This window comes from Heterodontus francisci, chromosome 12 (assembly GCF_036365525.1).
Source record: "Heterodontus francisci isolate sHetFra1 chromosome 12, sHetFra1.hap1, whole genome shotgun sequence".
NCBI lineage: Eukaryota > Metazoa > Chordata > Chondrichthyes > Heterodontiformes > Heterodontidae > Heterodontus > Heterodontus francisci.
Window position 1 is genome coordinate 100289804 of NC_090382.1, and position 22584 is coordinate 100312387.

General features: G+C 45.1%; 1 protein-coding gene across 3 annotated transcripts in view; it reads left to right on the plus strand.

Annotated features, from left to right (window-relative positions):
• The window catches only part of rbm27 (RNA binding motif protein 27), a 217688-nt gene that overhangs the window by 125947 nt on the left and 69157 nt on the right, over positions 1–22584 (plus strand). For all 3 annotated transcript variants that reach the window (XM_068043929.1, XM_068043931.1, XM_068043932.1), the window contains exon 18: positions 11927–12112. In XM_068043929.1, the coding sequence (XP_067900030.1) occupies positions 11927–12112 (186 nt within the window). The remainder of the gene's footprint in view (positions 1–11926; positions 12113–22584) is intronic.

Here is a 22584-nt window from a genome sequence, read left to right on the forward strand (position 1 = left end):
AAGCACACAGTTAATTTTTGTATCGTCTGCAAACTTATTAATCATACCCCTCTACATTCAAGTTCAAATCATTGATAGATACCACAAAAAGTAAGGGACCTCATACTGAGCCCCTTGGCACCCCACTGGATACAGCCTTACAGTCACAAAAACACGCATCAACCATTGCCTTTTGTTTCCTGCATCTGAACCAATTTTGGATGCAACTTGCCACTTTGCCTTTGATCCCATGGGGTTTTACTTTTGTGACCAGTCTGCCATGGGGACCTTATCAAAAAGTCTTGCTAAAATCCATACAGACTACATCAAATGCACTACCCTCATCAACCCTCCTTGCTACCTCCTCAAATATTCAATCATGTTCGTCAGGCATGTCCTTCCTTTAACAAGTCTGTGCTGACTGTCTTTGATTAACTGGTGACTTTGTAAATGAAGATATATTCTGTCCCTCAGAATTTTTTCAAGCATTTTCCCACTGCCGAGGTGAGGCTGACTGGCCTGTAGTTACTTGGTTTGTGCCTTTCTCCCTTTTTAAACAATGGTACAACATCAGCTGTCCTGTGGCACCACACCTATTGCCAGAGAAGATTGGAAACTGATGATCAGAGTCTCCACTATTTCTTCTCTTGCTTCCCTTTATAGGCTAGGATATATTTTGTCCAGGTCTGGGCATTTTGCCACTTTCAAGGATTTTGAACTGCTTAATACTTGCTTTTAATAATCATTTTGGAAAGAAATGACCAATCTGTCGAAGCAGAGATAAATGATAATCAGTCAAGATTCAGACCAAAGAAAGGAACAAGAGAGGGCATCTTTAACTTGAGAGTAGTGATCGAAAGATGTCCAGAAGTACAAAAACCTGTGTATATATGCTTTATAGACTGAGAAGGCATTTGAAAGAGTCTACCATCAGAAAATAATGGAGTGCTTAAGCAAACTAGAAATTGACAGAAATGATAAAAGGATAATTCAGTATCTATATTAGAAGCAATCAGCGATGATGAGACTTGATAGCAGCTTGTCAGTTTCCCAATCAAAAGAATAGTGCGTCAGGGTTGTGTTATGTCCTTGAAACACTTCAGCCTGTTTACTGAAACTATCTTCAGAGACATATAACATTTACCAGATTGCAATATTGGTGGGTTGAAAATTAATAACTTGAGATACACAGATGACACTGCACCGATGGCAAAGTCAGAAGAGGCTCTCCAGAAAATTGTGAACAAAGTGAATGCAAGGAGTGTGGAATATGGATTAAGAATGTATGTGAAGAAAACTAAGACAATGGTGATAAATAGGGACCTAACTCCAGAGGTGAAAATTGAAGTAAATGGACAAGTCTTGGAACAAGTGAAAAGGTTGACATACCTTGGGCAGCTTATCACAGATGATTAGATCTGACAATGAGATCCAAAGGAGAATTGAGATAGCCAAGACCAGCTTTGTCAGAATGAAGGACTTGTTAACAACAAAGAAAGTGACCTTGAATCTTAGGAAAAGAATGACAAGGTGCTACAATTTGTCATCTAAGTTATGTGCCTCGGCGACATGGACACCAAATAAAGAGACTGTTGATAAGCTGAATGCATTTGCGATGTGGACATATCTGAGGATGTTCCGCATGTCTTACACAGGCACAAAGACGGATGAGGAAGTGCTGGGAATGGATGGAGATAAGAGGAAATTAGTGCATAACATCAAAGAGAGAAAGATACAATACTTCGGTCACATCATTAGAGCAGAAAGTAGACAGACAATTATTGGAGGAAAGATCAATGGAAAATGTAGGAGAGGGAAGCAGGGAAGAAAATGGATGACAGAATAATGGACTGGATGCAATTGACCTTTGCAGAATGTGCAAGGACAGCACAGGACAGACACAAGTGGAGATCCATGACAGTCAACCTTCTGGGAAGAAGATGACATCATCAGACGAACAAATACTTCTGCTCTTACGATGTTAATTTATTGGAATAACACGCCTCTCACATCCCCCCCCCCCCCCGATGGCAATGTATCTATCATCCCTCTCTTTTGTGAAAACAGATGCAAAGTATTCATTAAGAACAATATCAACATCCTCTGCCTCCACACACTGGTTATCCTTATGATCCCTAATAAGCCCTACTCTTCCTTTAGTTATCCTCTTGCTCTTTATGTATATTTTTAAAAATTGTTTTTTTCTTGATCTTACTTGCCAATATTATTCATGCCCTCTTTGCTTTACTAATTTACTTTTTAATTTCACCCCTATGCTTTTACTCCCCTAGGTTTTCTGCAGTATTGACCCTGCGGTATTTGTCACAAGTTTCCCATCGTTTCTTTATCCTCTGCTTTAAGCCCCTTGATATCCAGGAGGCTGTGGATTTGCTTGTCCCACCCTTTTCCTTTAAGGGAACATATTTGCTCTGAACCCTCACTATATCTTCCTTGAATGCCTTCCACTGATCTGGCACTGCTTTACCTTTAAGTAGCTGCTTCTAGTCAACTTTAGCTAAATCACATCTCAGCTTGGTAAAATCAGCTTTTCCCCAATTCAGAACTTTTAGTCCTGGTCTATCTTTGTCCTTTTCCACAACTACCATATAACTGAATTATGGTGACTGTTGCAGAATGACCAAAAGCGGACCACCTTAAGAGCTGTAAGGGAAGGCCACTAGAGGAAGTAATGTTATGTCATATGTGACCAGGGAGTTGTGGGCATAGCCCAACAGAGTGAGTTGTGTTTAGATGTGGCTCGTACCGTGTGTGTGTGTGTCGTGTGTGTGTGTGTCGTGTGTGTGTGTGTGTCGTGTGTGTGTGTGTCGTGTGTGTGTGGTGTGTCATGTTCTAGTTATAATAAAAATCCACATTTTCTTTGGATATTACTTGTAGTCCTGTGAGTCTTACAACAGTTCACATATCAAAGGAGCAAGTAATATCATATGGTAGCAACGTTTGGGATTTATTTTTTCTGAAGACCACCAAATTGTTTCTCTGAGGGTTATGCGACTTTGGAACTCTCTGCCTCAGAAGGTGGTGGAGGCAGGGTCATTAAATATTTTTAAGACGGAGGTAGATCGATTCTTGTTGGGCAAGGGAATCAAAGGTTATCGGGGGTACCTGGAAGTTTGTAATTCGAGATGCAATCAGATCAGCCATTTTTTCTGAAGAACACACTGAGAACAAAGATCAGCAGGTTGCTTACCTGGAATGGCTGAAGAACCTGGAGAGCAGCTTTTTAAAAATTTATTCCAAGAACAACAAAGAACAAAGAAAATTACAGCACAGGAACAGGCCCTTCGGCCCTCCAAGCCTGCGCCGATCCAGATCCTCTATCTAAACATGTCGCCTATTTTCTAAGGGTATTCATGGGATGTGGGCGTCACTGGCTATGCCAGCATTAATTGCCCATCCCTAATTGCCCTTGAGAAGGTGAAAGTGAGCTGCCTTCTTGAACTGCTGCAGTCCATGTGAGGTTGGTACACCCACAGTGCTGTTAAGAAGGGAGTTTCAGGATTTTGACCCAGCGACAGTGAAGGAACGGCGATATAGTTCCAAGTCAGGATGGTGTGTGACTTGGATGGGAACTTGCAGGTGGTGATGTTCCCATGCATCTGCTGCTCTTGTCCTTCTAGTTGATAGAGGTCGCGGGTTTGGAAGGTGCTGTCTAAGGAGCTTTGTTGCGTTGCTGCAGTGCATCTTGTAGATGGTACACACTGCTGCCACTGTGCATCAGTGGTGTAGGGAGTGAATGTTTGTGGATAGTCTGCCAATCAAGCGGGTTGCTTTGTCCTGGATGGTGTCAAGCTTGTTGAGTGCTGTTGGAGCTGCGCTCATCCAGGCAAGTGGGGAGTATTCCATCACACTCCTGACTTGTGCCTTGTAGATGGTGGACAAGCTTTGGGGAGTCAGGAGGTGAGTTACTCGCCGCAGGATTGTTACTCGCCGCAGGATTCCTAGCCTCTGACTTGCTCTTCTAGCCACAGTATTTATATGGCTGCTTCAGTTCAGTTTCTGGTCAATGGTAGCCCCTAGGATGTTGATAGTGGGGGATTCAGCGATGGTAATGCTGTTGAATGTCAAGGGGAGATGCTTAGATTCTCTCTTCTTGGAGATGGTCATTGCCTGGCACTTAGGTGGCAAGTAACATTCGCGCCACACATCAACCCAAGCCAGAATATTGTCCGGGTCTTGCTGCATTTCTGCATGGACTGCTTCAGTATCTGAGGAGTCACGAATGGTGCTGAACATTGTGCAATCATCAGCGAACATCCCCACTTCTGACCTTATGATTGAAGGAAGGTCATTGATGAAGCAGCTGAAGATGGTTGGGCCTAGGATACTACCCTGAGGAACTCCTGCAGTGATGTCCTGGAGCTCAGATGATTGACCTCCAACAACAACAACAATCTTCCTTTGCGCTAGGTATGACTCCAGCCAGCGGAGAGTTTTCCCCCTGATTCCCATTGACCTCAGTTTTGCTAGGGCTCCTTGATGCCATACTCGGTCAACTGCTGTCTTGATGTCAAGGGCAGTCACTCTCACCTCACCTCTTGAGTTCAGCTCTTTTGTCCATGTTTGAACCAAGGCCGGTTCAGGTCAGGAGCTGAGTGGCCCTGGCGGAACCCAAACTGAGCGTCACTGAGCAGGTTATTGCTAAGCAAGTGCCACTTGATGGCACTGTTGATGATAACTTCCATCACTTTACTGATGATTGAGAGTTGGCTGATGGGGCGGTAATTGGCTGGGTTGGACTTGTCCTGCTTTTTGTGTTCAGGACATACCTGGGCAATTTTCCACATTGCAGGGTAGATGCCAGTGTTGTAGCTGCACTGGAACAGCTTGCCTACGGGCACGGCAAGTTCTGGAGCACAGGTCTACAGTGCTATTGCCGGAATTTTGTCCGGGCCCAAAGCTTTTGCAGTATCCAGTGCCTTGAGTCGTTTCTTGATATCACGCAGAGTGAATCGAATTGGCTGAAGTCTGGCATCTGTGATGCTGGGGACTTCAGGAGGAGGCCGAGATGGAACATCAACTCGGCACTTCTAGCTGAGGATTGTTGCAAATGCTTCAGCCTTATCTTTCGCTCTGATGTGCTGGGCTCCCCCATCATTGAGGATGGGGATATTTGTGGAGCCACCTCCTCCAGTTAGTTGTTTAATTGTCCACCACCATTCACGGCTGGATGTTGCAGGACTGCAGGGCTTAGATCTGATCCGTTGGTTATGGGATCGCTTAGCTCTGTCTGTCGCATGCTGTTTACGCAGTTTGGCATGCAGATAGTCCTGTGTTGTAACTTCACCAGGTTGACACCTCATTTTGAGGTATGCCTGGTGCTGCTCCTGGTATGCCCTCCTGCACTCTTCATTGAACCAGGGTTGGTCTCCTGGCTTGATGGTAATGGTTGAGTGGGGGATATGCCGGGTCATGAGGTTATAGATTGTGGTTGAGTACAATTCTGCTGCTGCTGATGGCCCACAGCGCCTCATGGATGCCCAGTTTTGCATTGCGAGATCTGTTCGAAATCTATCCCATTCAGCACGGTGATAGTGCCACACAGCACGATGGATGGTATCCTCAATGTGAAGGCGGGACTTTGTCTCCACAAGGACTGTGCGGTGGTCACTTCTACCAATACAGTCATAGAAGCATCTGCGGCAGGCAGATTGGTGAGGACGAGGTCAAGTATGTTTTTCCATTGTGTTGGTTCCCCCACCACCTGTCGCAGACCCAGTCTCGGCCAGCTCGGTCAGTACTGGTGCTACCGAGCCACTCTTGGTGATGGACATTGAAGTCCCCCACCCAGAGTACATTTTGTGCCCTTGCCACCCTCAGTGCTTCCTCCAAATGGTGTTCAACATGGAGGAGTACTGACTCATCAGCTGAGGGAGAGCAGTAGATGGCAATCAGTAGGAGGTTACCTTGCCCATGTTTGACCTGATGCCATGACACTTCAGGGGTCCGGAATCCATGTTGACTCCCAGGGCAACTCCCTCCCTACTGTAGACCACTGTCTCGCCACTTCTGCTGGGTCTGTCCTGCCAGTCGGACAGGACATCCCCAGGGATAGTGATTACGGTGTCTGGGACATAGTCATATTCACGGAATCATACCTTACAGACAATCTCAGGCTGTTGCTTGACTAGTCTGTGGGACAGCTCTCCCAACTTTGGCACAAGCCCCCAGATGTTAGTAAGGAGAACTTTGCAGGGTCGACAGGGCTGGGTTTGCCGTTGTCGTTTCCGGTGCCGAGGTCAATGCCGGGTGATCCATCTGGCTTATTTCCTTTTTATTGACTTCGTAGCGGTTAGGTACAACTGAGTGGCTTGCTAGGCCATTTCAGAGGGCAGTTAAGAGTTAAGCACATTGCTGTGGGTCTGGAGTTACATGTCGGCCAGACCAGGTAAGAGCAGCAGATTTCCTTCCCTAAAGGACATAAGTGAACCAGATGGGTTTTTACAGCAATCAACAATGGTTTCATGGCCATCATTAGACTAGCTTTTAATTCCAGATTTATTAATTAAATTCAAATTCCACCTTCTATGGTGGGATTCAAACCGATGTCCCCAGATCAATACCCTGGGTCTCTGGGTTACTAGTCCAGTGATAGTACCACTACGCCACTGCCTCCCCAGTACGCCACTGCCTCCCCAGTACGCCACTGCCTCCCCTGTGAGATCTGGCAAGAGATCTTGCAACAGTGCAGATAGCTAGGAGCACAGACAGGACCCTGGGAGGTGTTGAAACTGAGTACTGTAGGCTATTTGCCAGAGGATCAGAGCTTTCAACTGGTTCAGCAGTGGGTTGAAAAATTTGAAAAGCAGTAACTGAAGCCATTACTATTTTATTTTTCCCTTTTTTTGCTTTGTGTACAGGGCTTAAGCTGAAAAGAGAGGGAAGAACTTAACAGTGCCCTTAGAGGTCCACAGCGCAGTGAGAAATCCTGGTTTTGGCAGCTGCCGGTACTACAAACTGAAGCCCTCTTTAAAAACAAAATCCGTTTTTTTAACAAAAAAGCTCAGTTTAAAACAAAGGGACAAGGTCTTCGAACAAAGAGCTGCTCTTTCAAAAAATGTCTCATTCTTAAAGGGGCAGGCCTGCAAAAATAAATTGTCTAAACAAGAAAAAATAGTGCCTGTGAAAAAGAACCTGTAAAAAGTCCTATATTTATTTTAAAAAACAGGATTATTAAGACCCTGGCTTTCAGATATCCGGTTGTAGATTGGAAGGTCTCAGACATAGCATCTGAGTTTAAACTGTTGCGACAATTAAGGCAACGGTGTTTCCTGGATCAAGAAGTGAACCAGAGAAACAAGCTAGCAAAATTAGGTTCACACTGGGCAATGAGAGCCTGCAACAGATCAATACATTAGGATTGTCAGCTGAGGAGCAGAAGGGTCCTAGCAAGCTATGGACACTCCTGAAGCATCAACTCAGGGTGAAGGTAAATTTCCGAGCACATAGGCTTGAGTTTATGACCTACCAGCAAAGGCAAGATGAGTCCATTGACCAGTTTGTTGCAAGGTGCCAAGACAAACCTCAAGAATGCAACTTCGCAGAGATTGAATTGTAGGAACAGGTACCCCACTAAAGGCCTTTCAGTAAAGACCCGCTAGAATATAAGAAAGGGCATTACTCAATGATGGAAGGAAATTTGAAACCATCATGATTGGGCGCCAACAGTTGCAAGCGTCGGGGGCAGCTACGGAAGTGGGTATGGTAACCATAGCTCAGTAGTCTACTAAGCCGTGTGGCAAATGTGGCTTGACTCACCCAATTTGCAGTTATCCAGCGTACCAGGATCAGTGCAAAGCTTGTGGCATGCAAGGACATTGAGCAAGGCAGTTCAGAAGGCCGAGCTTGGATACCACACACAGGAATGGTGGCAGATCACATGCAGAAAGAACGTCTGCAAGTCAGGATGGCAAACGCAACAAAAGGTATGCCAATGCACAACAAAAGTACAAGCAGGTACATCAGGTCAGCAGAGATTCAGATTGTCAGGAGGCTACGGATGCAGAATGTACTCGTGAACAGTGCGTAAGCATTTCACTTAGTTAATTTGGATCAGCATGTCAATGCTCTTATGCAGTCTGAGGTATTTACCATGGTTGGGATTATATGTCCACAGAAGAATGGCAAGCAGAAGCTGAGTAAAAATTGATAATAGAGCAAGTGCAAATATTTTGCCCATCCTTATACTGAAGGACATGCACTTCAGTGGGAATCTATGGTATGACCCACCACAACTTGGCTGACTGTCGACAATAATTCTCCAATCAAGTGCATTGGAGCGATAACCTGTCAGTACAGCTATGGGAGCTCTGAATGGTTGCCACAAATGTTTTATATTGTAGCCCCAACTGGACTAGCTGTTACAAGACTTCCAGTATGCCAAGATTTACAAATTGTCACAATACATGAAGTCCATAATGCACTAAAAATGGTAGAAAATACCCAATTCGGTGCATCGAGTCAGTCCAGATGAAGGACGATGTACAGGCTGGGAGTCTTGACGAAGAGGCGATACGACCAGGAGTGTCTCCTTGGGCTTCACTTTGTTGCATCAAGTACCCGGAGGCCAGAGGGATTGGTGATATTGCCAGTCGTCATTTTTCTAAGCTTTCCAAACAAGGGAAGATGAAGGCATCGTATGACATGTGGGCAGGACCTGAATTAGCTCAATTGCGAGTAGGACAGAAGGTCAGAGTCCTCAATCATGTGTCGGGAACTTGGAATCCTGCTTAGGTTGGTAGGATTTGCGACCAGCCCAGATCTTGCAAGGTCCAGACAACCAATGGTGCGATTCTCAGACGGAACTCAAGTCAACTCCGACAGCTACATGGCAACACTACATGTGATAACCCTGTGGCATCGTGGACACTTTCAAAGACAAAATCTGAAGATGAATGTACAGAAGCTACGAGTGCAGAGGAAGAACACGCTAACCAAGGTTCTGAGTCACCGGAGTCTCAGAGGAGTCGTCAAAACAAACTCAGCTCTGGGAAGAGGTTTACAATAACGAGATCGGGACGAAGAAGGAGACCTCCTCTGTATTTCGGAGAGTGTTAAACTTACTTGTAACTAACGTTTTGTTTTGATTATATATAGCTAGTCCAAACTGCAACATCAGTTATTATTGTACATTTTATCTTTGGAAAAAAGGGGGATGTTGTGGAACGACTTTAAGAGCGGACCATCTTAAGACCTGTAAGTGAAGGTCACTGGAGGAAGTAATGTCGTGCCACACATGACCACAAAATTGTGGATGTTCCCTGACCGAGTGAGATGTGCTTAGATGTGGCTCGTGCAGTAACTATTTGTTCGTAAATATATGTTCTGTTGAAGCTGAAATAAAATTCCACGTTTTCTTTGGATATTACTTATAGTCCTGTGAGTCTTACAATAGTTCACATATGAAAGGAACAAATAATATTACAGTCACTTCCACCAACATGCTCTCCAACTGCTCAGCTCAGCACCGCAGCCTCACAGCTCCAGCGACCCGGGTTCAATCCTGGGTACTGCCTGTGTGGAGTTTGCAAGTTCTCCCTGTGTCTGCGTGGGTTTCCTCCGGGTGCTCCGGTTTCCTCCCACATGCCAAAGACTTGCAGGTTGATAGGTAAATTGGCCATTAGCAATTGCCCCTAGTATAGGTAGGTGGTAGGGAAGTATAGGGACAGGTGGGGATGTGGCAGGGATATGGAATTAGTGTAGGATTAGTATGAATGGGTGGTTGATGGTCGGCACAGACTCGGTGGGCCGAAGGGCCTGTTTCAGTGCTGTATCTCTAAACTAAATTAAACTAAAAACTAAAGCTAAGTCCAGAACTGCCCCCTCTCTTGTTGGGCTTGCTATTGTTATGAGAGGCTTCTATTTTTTAAGAAAAAAAATACCTTTTTAAGGACTCATTTAAATTGTGGAAATGGATTCATTTGGAAACCTGAAGAAAGGCTGGACTTTGTTTTTTTCACTGGGGTCATTGGAAGGGCACTTGACTGAAAACACTGGAAGGATCAAGGAATGCTTAAAAAAAACCTCTACTGGAGATCACCTGCCTTAAGATAAATAAAGAACAGGAACCTTGGACTAAGGGGAGATGTTTACAGAGAAACCACATGTCGAGTTTTATGGAGCTCAGGAGGTTGACTTGCTGTTTGGGATTTGGATTGTTTTCTGTTCAATTAGGGTGTGGACTGTTTTGAAGACAGTTGGTGTTTTGCCTGCCAAGGGAAAATAAATCTAAGTGACCCTGAGAAGTTCAGTGTGTCAGTTCCTCATTCCTCCTGAAAAACCCTCCAATTCAAGTATGTGCTGGCTGAAACCCCCGATGCCACATTTCTCCTGGAAAACCTGAGCGACCTTCTTCTGAAAAGATCCCAGTGACCCGTCACCATGTACCCGGATGCCAGACCAAAAGGGATGACTGACATCCTTACATATCTTTTTTTTCAAGAATTAGCAAGTATTTGGCCAAAGTATTTTTTGTCTTTTTTTCTTGTAACAGACATCTGCAGAGAGAAGTTTTGTGTGTGTGTGTGTGATTGTACACGACAACTGTGTACAGCATATGATTCACCGCATCAGTAACAGGGTCAACATGTAAGTATATGTTGTGGCCTGTGGTGAAGTGGAGCTACAACAGACAGTGCATTCCTCCCACCTTTGTCGAAACACTATGTATGGCTATAAAAATTTTGCTCACTCTGTGCCTTTTTCACTAATTCTGTCCCAGTTAATTTTTGGGTCATGAAATCCCCCACTATTACTGCCCTATTGTTTTTGCACTTCTCAGCCATTTGTATAGCTATTAGCTCTTTTAGCTCCCTTTGATTGTTTGGGGTCTATTGTACATTTCCACTAGTGTGATTTCCCCGCTTTTTTTTGTTCTTTCCGACCTATATGACCTCATTTGATCCTTTTTCCATATCCCTCCTCACAGCTAGAATTATTTGTTTGATCAAAATTGCAACCCTCTTTTTTTTTATCATCGCCTGTATCTTTTATGAAAATCTTGTAACCAAGAATGTTGAACTGCCATTCCTGTCCTCCTTTCAGCCGTGTCTTAGGGATAGCTATAATATCATACTCCAGTGCTTTCAGCTCACCTGCCTTATTCCCTTGACTTTTGCATTGAAGAACATACCATTTAGCACAGCCAAACTCACCTCTTGTCTATTTTCTAGCATTTTTTCCTCTGCCTTCTAAACACGCTTACTAATTTTCTGCCTTCCATTTCCAAGTTTTTTTTCTTCTTCCTTCTGAATCCTATCTAGAAGTCTTCAGAGTTCTGTTGTCTTTTGTGTTTTATAGAAAATCAAATGCAGTTTACTTTCACTCTTGTAAAAGTGCTTTTTTTGCAGGTGGCAGGCTCACAGCAAATTTTGGCCTGTGCCATCATAATTTCTGGAAGTTGAATGCACAGAATGCATGCTGTGATTTCACGTCTGGGTCTCCATACTGAATGGGGATTAATCTAGAAACATACTGAAATCAAGGTTTTGGCTGCTTACGTGGGTACAAGCCTCCAATGGAAAACCTTATCAACAGAAAATACTGTTGTATTGGAAAATTTCCAGTCGTAAATACTCATCTTCGTAAAGGAAGCAATATGATAGCCAAAGGATTTTCAAAAATATTTGGAGCAGTTTGATTAATTCCGTTTCTTTATTGGTAGATTTTGCTGTTTCTCATGCTTGATTTATTTGATTTCTTTTGTCCTTGATTGTTTCTCATTGAAGGTTTACCTGCATTCATCAAGGCCTGATTGTATGTTCTATATCGGCTCCATCATTTGTTACTGTTCTAAGAATGCACAATATGAGCAATCAAGTGTAAATTTGGATGTTCGAAGGTGTGACTTGAGATGTGACGGACACAGGCACATAATCGCAATGCTTTTATATTAGAAATTGACATAATCGAATCTGTTATCTGTTTTTAGGCTGCACGATTGGGCATTCTTCCTGGAGGACGTGGTAAAACTATGCAGACACGAGGTCGAGGTCGAGGTAGGAGTGTGAGGGGGAGAGGCGCACAGATGCATATGGTGATTGATCACAGGCCCAAAACGCTAACTGTATTTGGCTTCACAGAGGAGGAAAAGGATGAATTAGTGCCACATTTCTCAGTAAGTCCAGACCTAAGATTATTCAAATTTAAGTATTCTAATGAGCAAATTGATGGTGTTTTGGTTTTGTTCATCTCCATGCATTAGCAACATCTTATGGTCCACAAACCCATGTTTCTAGGTCTTGCTGTTTAACTATATTTTAGCAAGCACATGAAGAAATATATAATAAATTCTGCTCGCTGGGTGTTGACAGTAGTGGGGGTGGGATATCATCATGTATGTAGCTTATTCTGGACAATGAACTTGCATACTCCCAGCCTTAACACTGCTCACTTCTGCAACTTCTGCTGTCCTCCTCCCTGACTGTGCTGCAGTGGAACATCAGCCATGATAGTATGAATAGTTGAGCAAGCTCGAGGGGCCATAAGGTCTACTCCCGCTTCTATTTCTTATGTCCACGTGGTCAGTGCACACAAAATACAAGTTTCCTACTCTCTGAAGAGTAGTAGTGGGGTTTGGCTGCTAATCTGTGCATCACCAGGGACTCCAAATTAGACCTACCTATAGGACATACCAGAAACCACATCTTTCATTGTTCAGTTGAGCCAGAATGGACATTTTTGATTGCTTTGGATGCTTATAATGGCTATTATAATGGTCCTCAGTACCTTGCTCTACGGCAGCGAGGCCTGGACAACGTATGCCAGCCAAGAGCGACGTCTCAATTCATTCCATCTTCGCTGCCTTCGGAGAATACTTGGCATCAGGTGGCAGGACTATATCTCCAACACAGAAGTCCTTGAAGCGGCCAACACCCCCAGCTTATACACACTACTGAGTCAGCGGCGCTTGAGATGGCTTGGCCATGTGAGCCGCATGGAAGATGGCAGGATCCCCAAAGACACATTGTACAGCGAGCTCGCCACTGGTATCAGACCCACCGGCCGTCCATGTCTCCGTTATAAAGACGTCTGCAAACGCGACATGAAATCGTGTGACATTGATCACAAGTCGTGGGAGTCAGTTGCCAGCATTCGCCAGAGCTGGCGGGCAGCCATAAAGACAGGGCTAAATTGTGGCGAGTCGAAGAGACTTAGTAGTTGGCAGGAAAAAAGACAGAGGCGCAAGGGGAGAGCCAACTGTGCAACAGCCCCAACAAACAAATTTCTCTGCAGCACCTGTGGAAGAGCCTGTCATTCCAGAATTGGCCTTTATAGCCACTCCAGGCGCTGCTTCACAAACCACTGACCACCTCCAGGCGCGTATCCATTGTCTCTCGAGATAAGGAGGCCCAAAAGAATGGCTATTATAACTAACCCTCCCCCTGCCATGGCGCCATTTTATTATCTCAGATCTGCTGAAGCATGCATAAACAAGCAATTGCAATGCCAGTAGCTCGGGTGAACCTCTCAGAGCCAATCCGTCACCATGGCTGGCAGTACTTCTGATTGTACGTAATGATCACTCCGTTGCTAACTAATAAACATTTCAAATTACTATAGCGACTAATCTAGATTCCACATTTGCTTCCTTGAATGCCAAGTGAGAAATGCAGAATTTAACTTAAGAAATGTTATAAATTAACAAAAATCAGTGTAGACCAAAGAGATAAAAATATTAAACTCCTCCACAGTGGATCATAGATTCTCCACACCATCCTTCTAGATTTTTTTTGCTGGCAAGTTGTGGGGGGTGGCGGTGGCACATCTTTATACATTGGTCATCTTATGCATTTTTAAAAATAAACTTAACTTTTTGGCTCCGTGGAATTAAGAACATTTGTCACGATGTTCCGACACCTTTAAGTTTGCTGGCCTGGCCAGCGACGCCTACATCCCATGAACAAATTCAAAAAAAACTTTACTGTTTGTAATGGTTAGAAAAGTATGACTGACGTCATCTTCCATGCCATTATAAACCCTGATGTATGTTTACTGAGCTGTTTATTTTCTTCTATCAGTATTTGTAAGAGCACACTTTCTCATTCTCAGTGCTGTGATTTTATTGTTTATTTTTGGAGAAATAGTGAGAAGGCATGGTAGCATAGTAGTTATGCTACTGGACTTGTAAATCAAGATGTCCGTAATAATGATTGAGAGACGAGTTCAAATCCTACTGTGGCAGCTGGCGAATTTAAACTTTAGTTAATTAAAAAAAATCTGGAATAAAAGCTTGTATGAGTAATGGTGAACATGAACATATGGGCGGCACAGTGGCGCAGTGGTTAGCACCGCAGCCTCACAGCTCCAGGGACCCGGGTTTGATTCCTGGTACTGCCTGTGCAGAGTTTGCAAGTTCTCCCTGTGTCTGCGTGGGTTTTCGCCGGGTTCCTCCCACAGCCAAAGACTTGCAGGTGGGAGATAAATTGGCCATTGTAAATTGCCCCTAGTGTAGGTTCATGATAGGGAATACAGGATTACTGTAGGGTTAGTATAAATGGGTGGTTGTTGGTCGGCACAGACTCGGTGGGCCGAAGGGCCTGTTTCAGCGCTGTATCTCTAAATAAATAAATGCTGGATTGTCGTAAAACCTATCTGGTTGATTACTGCCCTATAGGGAAAGAAATCTGCCCATCCTAACCCGGTCTGCCTATATGTGACTCCAGAGATAGACCAATGTGGATGATTCTTATCTGCCCTCTGAAATGGCCTGGCAGCCCACTCAGTTGTCAAGAACGTGGCTGATCAACACCTCCTGCTGGCCAAATCATAATGGGCATTAAATGCTGACCTTGTCAGTGATGCCCACATCCTGTGAATAAATTTAAAAAACAAATATGAAAGGATTTTGGGATTCATTACACCAATCAAAGCTTTTAAGTACTCTGCAGATGGTTGGTCCAATGAGCAGCTGAGCTGCTCGGTTATGCAAGGGAATAGGTTTCATCCTTAGTCTATGCAGTCAGCATGTGACACACTGGGGACCCTGAAGTTGGTCCTTTTGAGGACCTAATTCCTGTTCAACATCCTGATTTAAATTGGAAGCTGGTACTTGGTTATCGCGATAATGCAATTGCCACTGGTACATTGCTTTGTGGTGTAAAATATCCATCTTATTGATCTGACTAGGTAGGAGCAAATGCAATAAATGGTGCACTTTATCCTCCTAAGGATATCGGATGTGTTTACACTGAGACTGGGCAGTCTGCTGGTCATAAATAGCCGTAAGCATCAAGTATATGATATGTCCAAATTGGAGAGGCCCTTTTCCTTTTGTACTTGATCAGATCTGATCCTGTTCTTCTGTTAAATTGGAAGTACATTTGTCACCTTTGTTGAAAATAACTATCCTGATGATTAATGGATAAAAGATTGATGCTGTTTTGTGACAGTTCGATAAGCAACTGGCTTTCTAGTGTTTCCAGCTACATGGGCCAATGCAAAAAGGTACACAGTTTATCACCATGTTTTTGGTCTGGCAAACCAAAATGGAGTCAATTGCATGCCTCATGGGGCAGGTGGATTTTTATTATCCCCATTATTATCTAATTCATTTTGGTATTAAAAAATTCAAGGCACCTTCTGTCAGAGGACAAGAATCCTCCGAAAATGTCACAGTCTGGACTTTTTGAGATCTTGGGGTCTACTCATTGTGCGTCTTGCAAATGCATATGGTAATGAAGCATACAAAAGCAAAATTCTGCAGATGCTGTAAATCTGAAACAAAAGCAGAAAAAGATGTAAGTACGCGGGTCAGGCAACATCTGTAGAGAGAAAAGCAGAGTAAATATTCCAGATCGATGCCCTTTCATCAGAACTGAAAGGTCAACAGTCTAAAACATTAATTCTGCTTTTCTCTCCACTGGTCCTGCCTAACCTGCTGAGTATTACCAGCATTTTCTGTTTTTTGTTGGTAATGAAGCATATTTTGTCCTTCAGTTAGTCCCTTCATATGCAGACTGTAAGATCCAACTTGTAGCCATGCCCCAGTATATATTTTGGAGACTATCAATGTTTTATCGGAGCAGGCATGCTTCTTGGGGAAACAAGCTTAATTCTTATTCCTCTTGCCTTCTTGTCCCAAATTCAAGGGAAATGAGATTAATTCTAGCATTTACAAAGCTAGCCCAGCTCGAATCAGTTAATTCAATATAGACCAAAAATGGTGAACCTGGGTTCTTCCTGGTCTGTGTGACTCGGGGTCATGTCACATATGAATTTACCAATGGCTCATGCATTTATCTTCCAATATAGATTTTGGTTAGGATTTAGGAAATGAAAGTTTTGCATTTATGTAGTGCCTTGTCATGTTTCTCTTAAAGAACAGAAGGACTCCATGTAGAGTACTTGGAATAGCAGTAACTGTTGTGTATGGAAACATGATGGTTATTTTATGCTCAGCCATGTTCAATGAACTACTCTCAGATAAATAAACAGTTAATTGGTTCTTTGAGGGACTAATGCCGGTAGTGACTTTATTTCGATTAGTGCCATAGAATTTAGGGTAAGTCAATGTGTGAGTACAAAAAATGAGCAGGTGGAATTTCACTCTATTTTTACTTAGGATATGTTTGTAAATTGAGGCTGCCTTTTTACTCCTGTTGTGCTTGAACCCCAGGAAAATCTGTTTTAATTCTTTTAGTTCTTGGGATGTGGACATTGTTGGCATGGCTGACATTTATTGCCCATCCCAAGTTGCCCTTAAGGTGGTGATGGGGTTGCCTGCTTGAACTGTTGCAGTCCCTGTGGTGAAGACTCACAATTCAGTTAGGTAGGAGTTCCAAGATTTTGACCCAGTAACAATGAAGGATTGCCAGTATATGTCCAAGTCGAAGTGGTGTGCGATTTCGAGGTGATTGGAGGTTCCCGTGCACCTGCTGCCCTTGTCCTTCTGGGTGATGGAGGTTGTAGGTTTGGGAGATGCTGCTGAAAACGCCTGGGCAAGTTGCTGTAGTGTACCTTGTAGTTACACTGTGCTGATGTGGAGTGACTGGGTGAAGTGCCAGTCAAACAACTGCTTTGACTTAGATGGTGACTAGTGGGGAATATTCCATCACACTCCTAACTTTTGCCTTGTAGATAGTGGAAGGAGTTTGAGGGAGTCAGGAGATGAGCCAGTTGCTGCAGAATACTCAGCCTTTGACGTATTTGAGTAGCTGTAGGATTTATGTGGCTGTTCTAGTCGAATTTCTGGTGAATGGCCATTTTAGTTCCATTGAGTGTCATGTGGAGGTGATTAGACTCTGTGGAGATGTTGTTCACGTTTTGCTGAATGTGGCTGTGGACTCTCATTATCGAACTGAGGCAAAATTATTAATGATGCAGCTGAAGGTAGTTGGTCCAAGGACATTGCCTTGAGGATGTCCTGCAGTGATGTCCTGGGGCTAAGATGATTGGCCTCCAACAACCATCTTGCTTTATGCCAGGTATGACTGCAGCCATTGGAGAGTTTCCCTCAATCCCCTTTGACCAGTATTATTTGGGCTCCTTGGTGCCACACTTGTCAAATGCTACCTTGAAGTCAAAAGCAGTCACTCTCACCTCATCTCTAGAATTCAGCTCGTGCTTGTGTTTGAACCAAAGCTGTAATGTATTCTAGATCCAAGATGTCCTGGCAGAACCCGAACTGAACATTGATACAAAAGCAAAATATTGTGGATACTAGAAATCTGAAATTAAAACCAAAAAATGCTAGAAATACTCAGCAGGTCAGGCAGCATCTGTGGAGAGAAAAACAGAGTTAATGTTTCAAGTCAATGACCTATTGCCAGAACTGGAAAAGCCAGAAATGTAACAGTTTTTAAAGCAAGTACAGAGGCAGGGAAAGGAGAAAGAAGAAAAAGGAAAGTCTGTGACAGGGTGAAAGGCAGGAGAGATTAAGTGACAAAAGGGATGATGGTGCAAGGCCAAGGATATGGTAATGGATCAACTAAAAAAAAATGGATCTAGAGGAGGTGTAAATGGGAGTGATGGAACCATTACCAACAGCAATTGTCTGGAAAAATGGCATCAGAGATTATGATCTGAAATTGTTGAACTCAAGTGTCCAGAAGGCTGTGAAGGCATAATTAAAAGCTGAGGTGCTGCACCCCCAGCACACGTAGCGCTTCATTGGTACAGTGTAGGAGGCTGAGGACGGACACCAGAATGGGAGTGAGGTGGAGTATTAAAATGGCAGGTGATCGGAAGCTCGGGATCATGCCTCTGCAAAGTGGTCACCCAATGTGTGTTTGTTCTCCCAAATGAGAGGGGACTGTACTTTGAGCAGTGAATACAGTATACTAAATTGAAAGAAGTGCAAATAAATCGCTGTTTGATCTGAATGGAGTGTTGGGGCACTGAATGGTGGGAAGGGAGGAGGTAAAGGGGCAGGTGTTGCATCTCCTATTTCTTTCTTTTGGGCCTCCTTATCTCGAGACAATGGATACGCGCCTGGAGGTGGTCAGTGGTTTGTGAAGCAGCGCCTGGAGTGGCTATAAAGGCCAATTCTGGAGTGACAGGCTCTTCCACAGGTGCTGCAGAGAAATTTGTTTGTTGGGGCTGTTGCACAGTTGGCTCTCCCCTTGCGCCTCTGTCTTTTTTCCTGCCAACTACTAAGTCTCTTCGACTCGCCACAATTTAGCCCTGTCTTTATGGCTGCCCGCCAGCTCTGGCGAATGCTGGCAACTGACTCCCACGACTTGTGATCAATGTCACACGATTTCATGTCGCGTTTGCAGACGTCTTTATAACGGAGACATGGACGGCCGGTGGGTCTGATACCAGTGGCGAGCTCGCTGTACAATGTGTCTTTGGGGATCCTGCCATCTTCCATGCGGCTCACATGGCCAAGCCATCTCAAGCGCCGCTGACTCAGTAGTGTGTATAAGCTGGGGGTGTTGGCCGCTTCAAGGACTTCTGTGTTGGAGATATAGTCCTGCCACCTGATGCCAAGTATTCTCCGAAGGCAGCAAAGATGGAATGAATTGAGACGTCGCTCTTGGCTGGCATACGTTGTCCAGGCCTCGCTGCCGTAGAGCAAGGTACTGAGGACACAGGCCTGATACACTCGGACTTTTGTGTTCCGTGTCAGTGCGCCATTTTCCCACACTCTCTTGGCCAGTCTGGACATAGCAGTGGAAGCCTTACCCATGCGCTTGTTGATTTCTGCATCTAGAGACAGGTTACTGGTGATAGTTGAGCCTAGGTAGGTGAACTCTTGAACCACTTCCAGAGCGTGGTCGCCAATATTGATGGATGGAGCATTTCTGACATCCTGCCCCATGATGTTCGTTTTCTTGAGGCTGATGGTTAGGCCAAATTCATTGCAGGCAGACGCAAACCTGTCGATGAGACTCTGCAGGCATTCTTCAGTGTGAGATGTTAAAGCAGCATCGTCAGCAAAGAGGAGTTCTCTGATGAGGACTTTCCGTACTTTGGACTTCGCTCTTAGACGGGCAAGGTTGAACAACCTGCCCCCTGATCTTGTGTGGAGGAAAATTCCTTCTTCAGAGGATTTGAACGCATGTGAAAGCAGCAGGGAGAAGAAAATCCCAAAAAGTGTGGGTGCGAGAACACAGCCCTGTTTCACACCACTCAGGATAGGAAAGGGCTCTGATGAGGAGCCACCATGTTGAATTGTGCCTTTCATATTGTCATGGAATGAGGTGATGATACTTAGTAGCTTTGGTGGACATCCGATCTTTTCTAGTAGTCTGAAGAGACCACGTCTGCTGACGAGGTCAAAGGCTTTGGTGAGATCAATGAAAGCAATGTAGAGGGGCATCTGTTGTTCACGGCATTTCTCCTGTATCTGACGAAGGGAGAACAGCATGTCAATAGTCGATCTCTCTGCACGAAAGCCACACTGTGCCTCAGGGTAGACGCGCTCGGCCAGCTTCTGGAGCCTGTTCAGAGCGACTCGAGCAAAGACTTTCCCCACTATGCTGAGCAGGGAGATTCCACGGTAGTTGTTGCAGTCACCGCGGTCACCTTTGTTTTTATAGAGGGTGATGATGTTGGCATCGCGCATGTCCTGGGGTACTGCTCCCTCGTCCCAGCACAGGCATAGCAGTTCATGTAGTGCTGAGAGTATAGCAGGCTTGGCACTCTTGATTATTTCAGGGGTAATGCTGTCCTTCCCAGGGGCTTTTCCGCTGGCTAGGGAATCAATGGCATCACTGAGTTCCGATTTGGTTGGCTGTATGTCCAGCTCATCCATGACTGGTAGAGGCTGGGCTGCATTGAGGGCAGTCTCAGTGACAGCATTCTCCCTGGAGTACAGTTCTAGGTAGTGCTCAACCCAGCGGTCCATCTGTTTGCGTTGGTCAGTGATTATGTCCCCCGATTTAGATTTGAGGGGGGCGATCTTCTTGATGGTTGGCCCAAGAGCTCTCTTCATGCCATCATACATTCCTCTGATGTTTCCGGTGTCTGAGGCCAGCTGAATATGACTGCATAGGTGTTGCCAGTAGTCGTTTGCGCAACGCCTAGCTGTTCTTTGTGCAGTACTTCTGGCTGCTTTAAGTGCTGCGGATGTTAAATCGCTGGGGGCTTTCTTGTAGTTCAAAAGTGCAATGCGCTTAGCGGCTATGACAGGTTCCAGCTCTTCATTATGAGATTGAAACCAGTCTGCATTTCTCTTCGCACTTTTGCCGTAGGTGGTCAAAGCTGACTCATAGATGGCGTCTCTGATGGGGGCCCACTTGGTCTCAGCATCCCCTGTGGGAGTGTTTTGAAGGGCTGTTACAAGTGAATTTAGAAATTTTTGTAACAGCTGTGGGTGAGAAATTCTGCTCGTGTTGATGCGCGGGTGGCCCTTCTGCTTGGAATGATGCAACTTCTTTGGTCTGAGTCTAACCTTGCTGCACACCAGGGAGTGGTCGGTGTCGCAGTCCGCACTGTGGAAGCTGCGTGTGATTTGAACACTGTTTAAGGCGGCTCGCCTTGTGACAATGAGGTCTAGCTGGTGCCAACGACGTGATCTTGGGTGCCTCCATGAAACCTGGTGACAGGGTTTAGTGTGAAAGAACGAGTTGGTGATGCAGAGGTTATGATAGGTACACAACTCAAGCAGTCTCTGCCCGTTCTCATTCATCCTTCCAACGCCATAGCGCCCAAGGCAGGAGGGCCATGAGTCATGGTCGGCCCCAACCCTGGCATTAAAGTCCCCCAGCAGGAATAGGTGTTCGGTGTTGGGGATGCTGCTAATGTTATGGAGTTGTTCATAGAACTGGTCTTTAGCTTCAGGTGCGGAGCAGAGTGTTGGAGCATAGATGCTGAGTAGGTGTACTGGACCAGAGGTGGTGAGCAGTCGGATGGACAGTATGCGTTCCGAGCCATTTGAGGGTGGCTCTATCATGCTGAGCAAGGAGTTTCTGATGGCGAAGCCCACTCCATGCTGTCTTGGTTCTTCAGGATCCCTGCCCTGCCAGAAGAAGGTGTAGTCTTGCTCTGCTAGAGAGCCACTCGCGGGGAGGCGAGTCTCCTGAAGTGCTGCAATGTCCACATTGAATCTACTGAGCTCGTTGTTAATGATGGCGGTCTTCCGAGAATCGTTGATTTGTGTAAGGTCTTCCGACAGGCCAGGACACATAGTTCTGACGTTCCAGCTTGCAAAGCGAAGGGCTGGTACCTTCTTTCCTTTTTTCATGTTGTTTGGTGCGGTGTATCAGTCCACCTTTCGGGCAATGACCCTGAGCTCCAAGCACCCATTGAAGCAGGCAGACTGTGGCGGGACAGAACCTTATTGACCGGGGGCTGCCCGGTTTGAGGCGGGCGGTAGCTGTCCAGTGAGGTGCAATGACCTCTCCCACCGACAAAGGCAACCCGTGGCGCCCAGTTTCTACGCCAATTTATCTGGACTTATAACCCGTAACTGCTGCCTTCCGTGTTGTGTCAGTCGCTGTGAGGCAACTATGGAGTGACCTCTCCATGGCGCATGCCTGGGCAAATTTATGGAGGTTGAGAGTTGCCCAGTCGTCAAAACCCCCCTATGCTCTCCTATGCTTGTATGGAAAGATGTTCTGGGAGGGGGTGGGGATGACTGAGGTGTTGTGGAGGGAACAGTCCCTTGAAATAGGAGGGGAGGGGAAGATGTACTTGGTTGCGACATCACTCTGGAGGTGGCTGAAATGGCTGAGGACGATTTATTGAATGTGGAGGCTGATTGTGGGAAGGTGAGGACAAGGGGACCCCTAATGTGGTTCTGGGAGGGAGGCGAAAGGGTGAGAGCAGAAATGTGGAAAATGGAATGGACATGGTCGAGGTCCTTATCAGCCACAGTGGAGTGAAATCCTCCGTTGAGGAGAAGCATTGATAATCAAGTCATTGGCGAGTAAATGTCACTTGACAGCAACGTTAATGACTCTGATCATCATTTTGACCAAGTTGGATTTGTTCTGCAGTTTGTAGACATGATGTACCTTGATAATTTCCCGCATTGGTAGACGTCAGTGTTGTAGCTGTACTGAAACACCTCGGTGAGGGGTGCAGCTAGTTCTTCAGCACTATAGCTGGGATGTTAACATAATAAATAGGAGCAGGAGTAGGCAGTATGGCCCTTCGAGCCTGCTCTGCCATTCAATGTGATCATGGCTGATCCTCGGCATC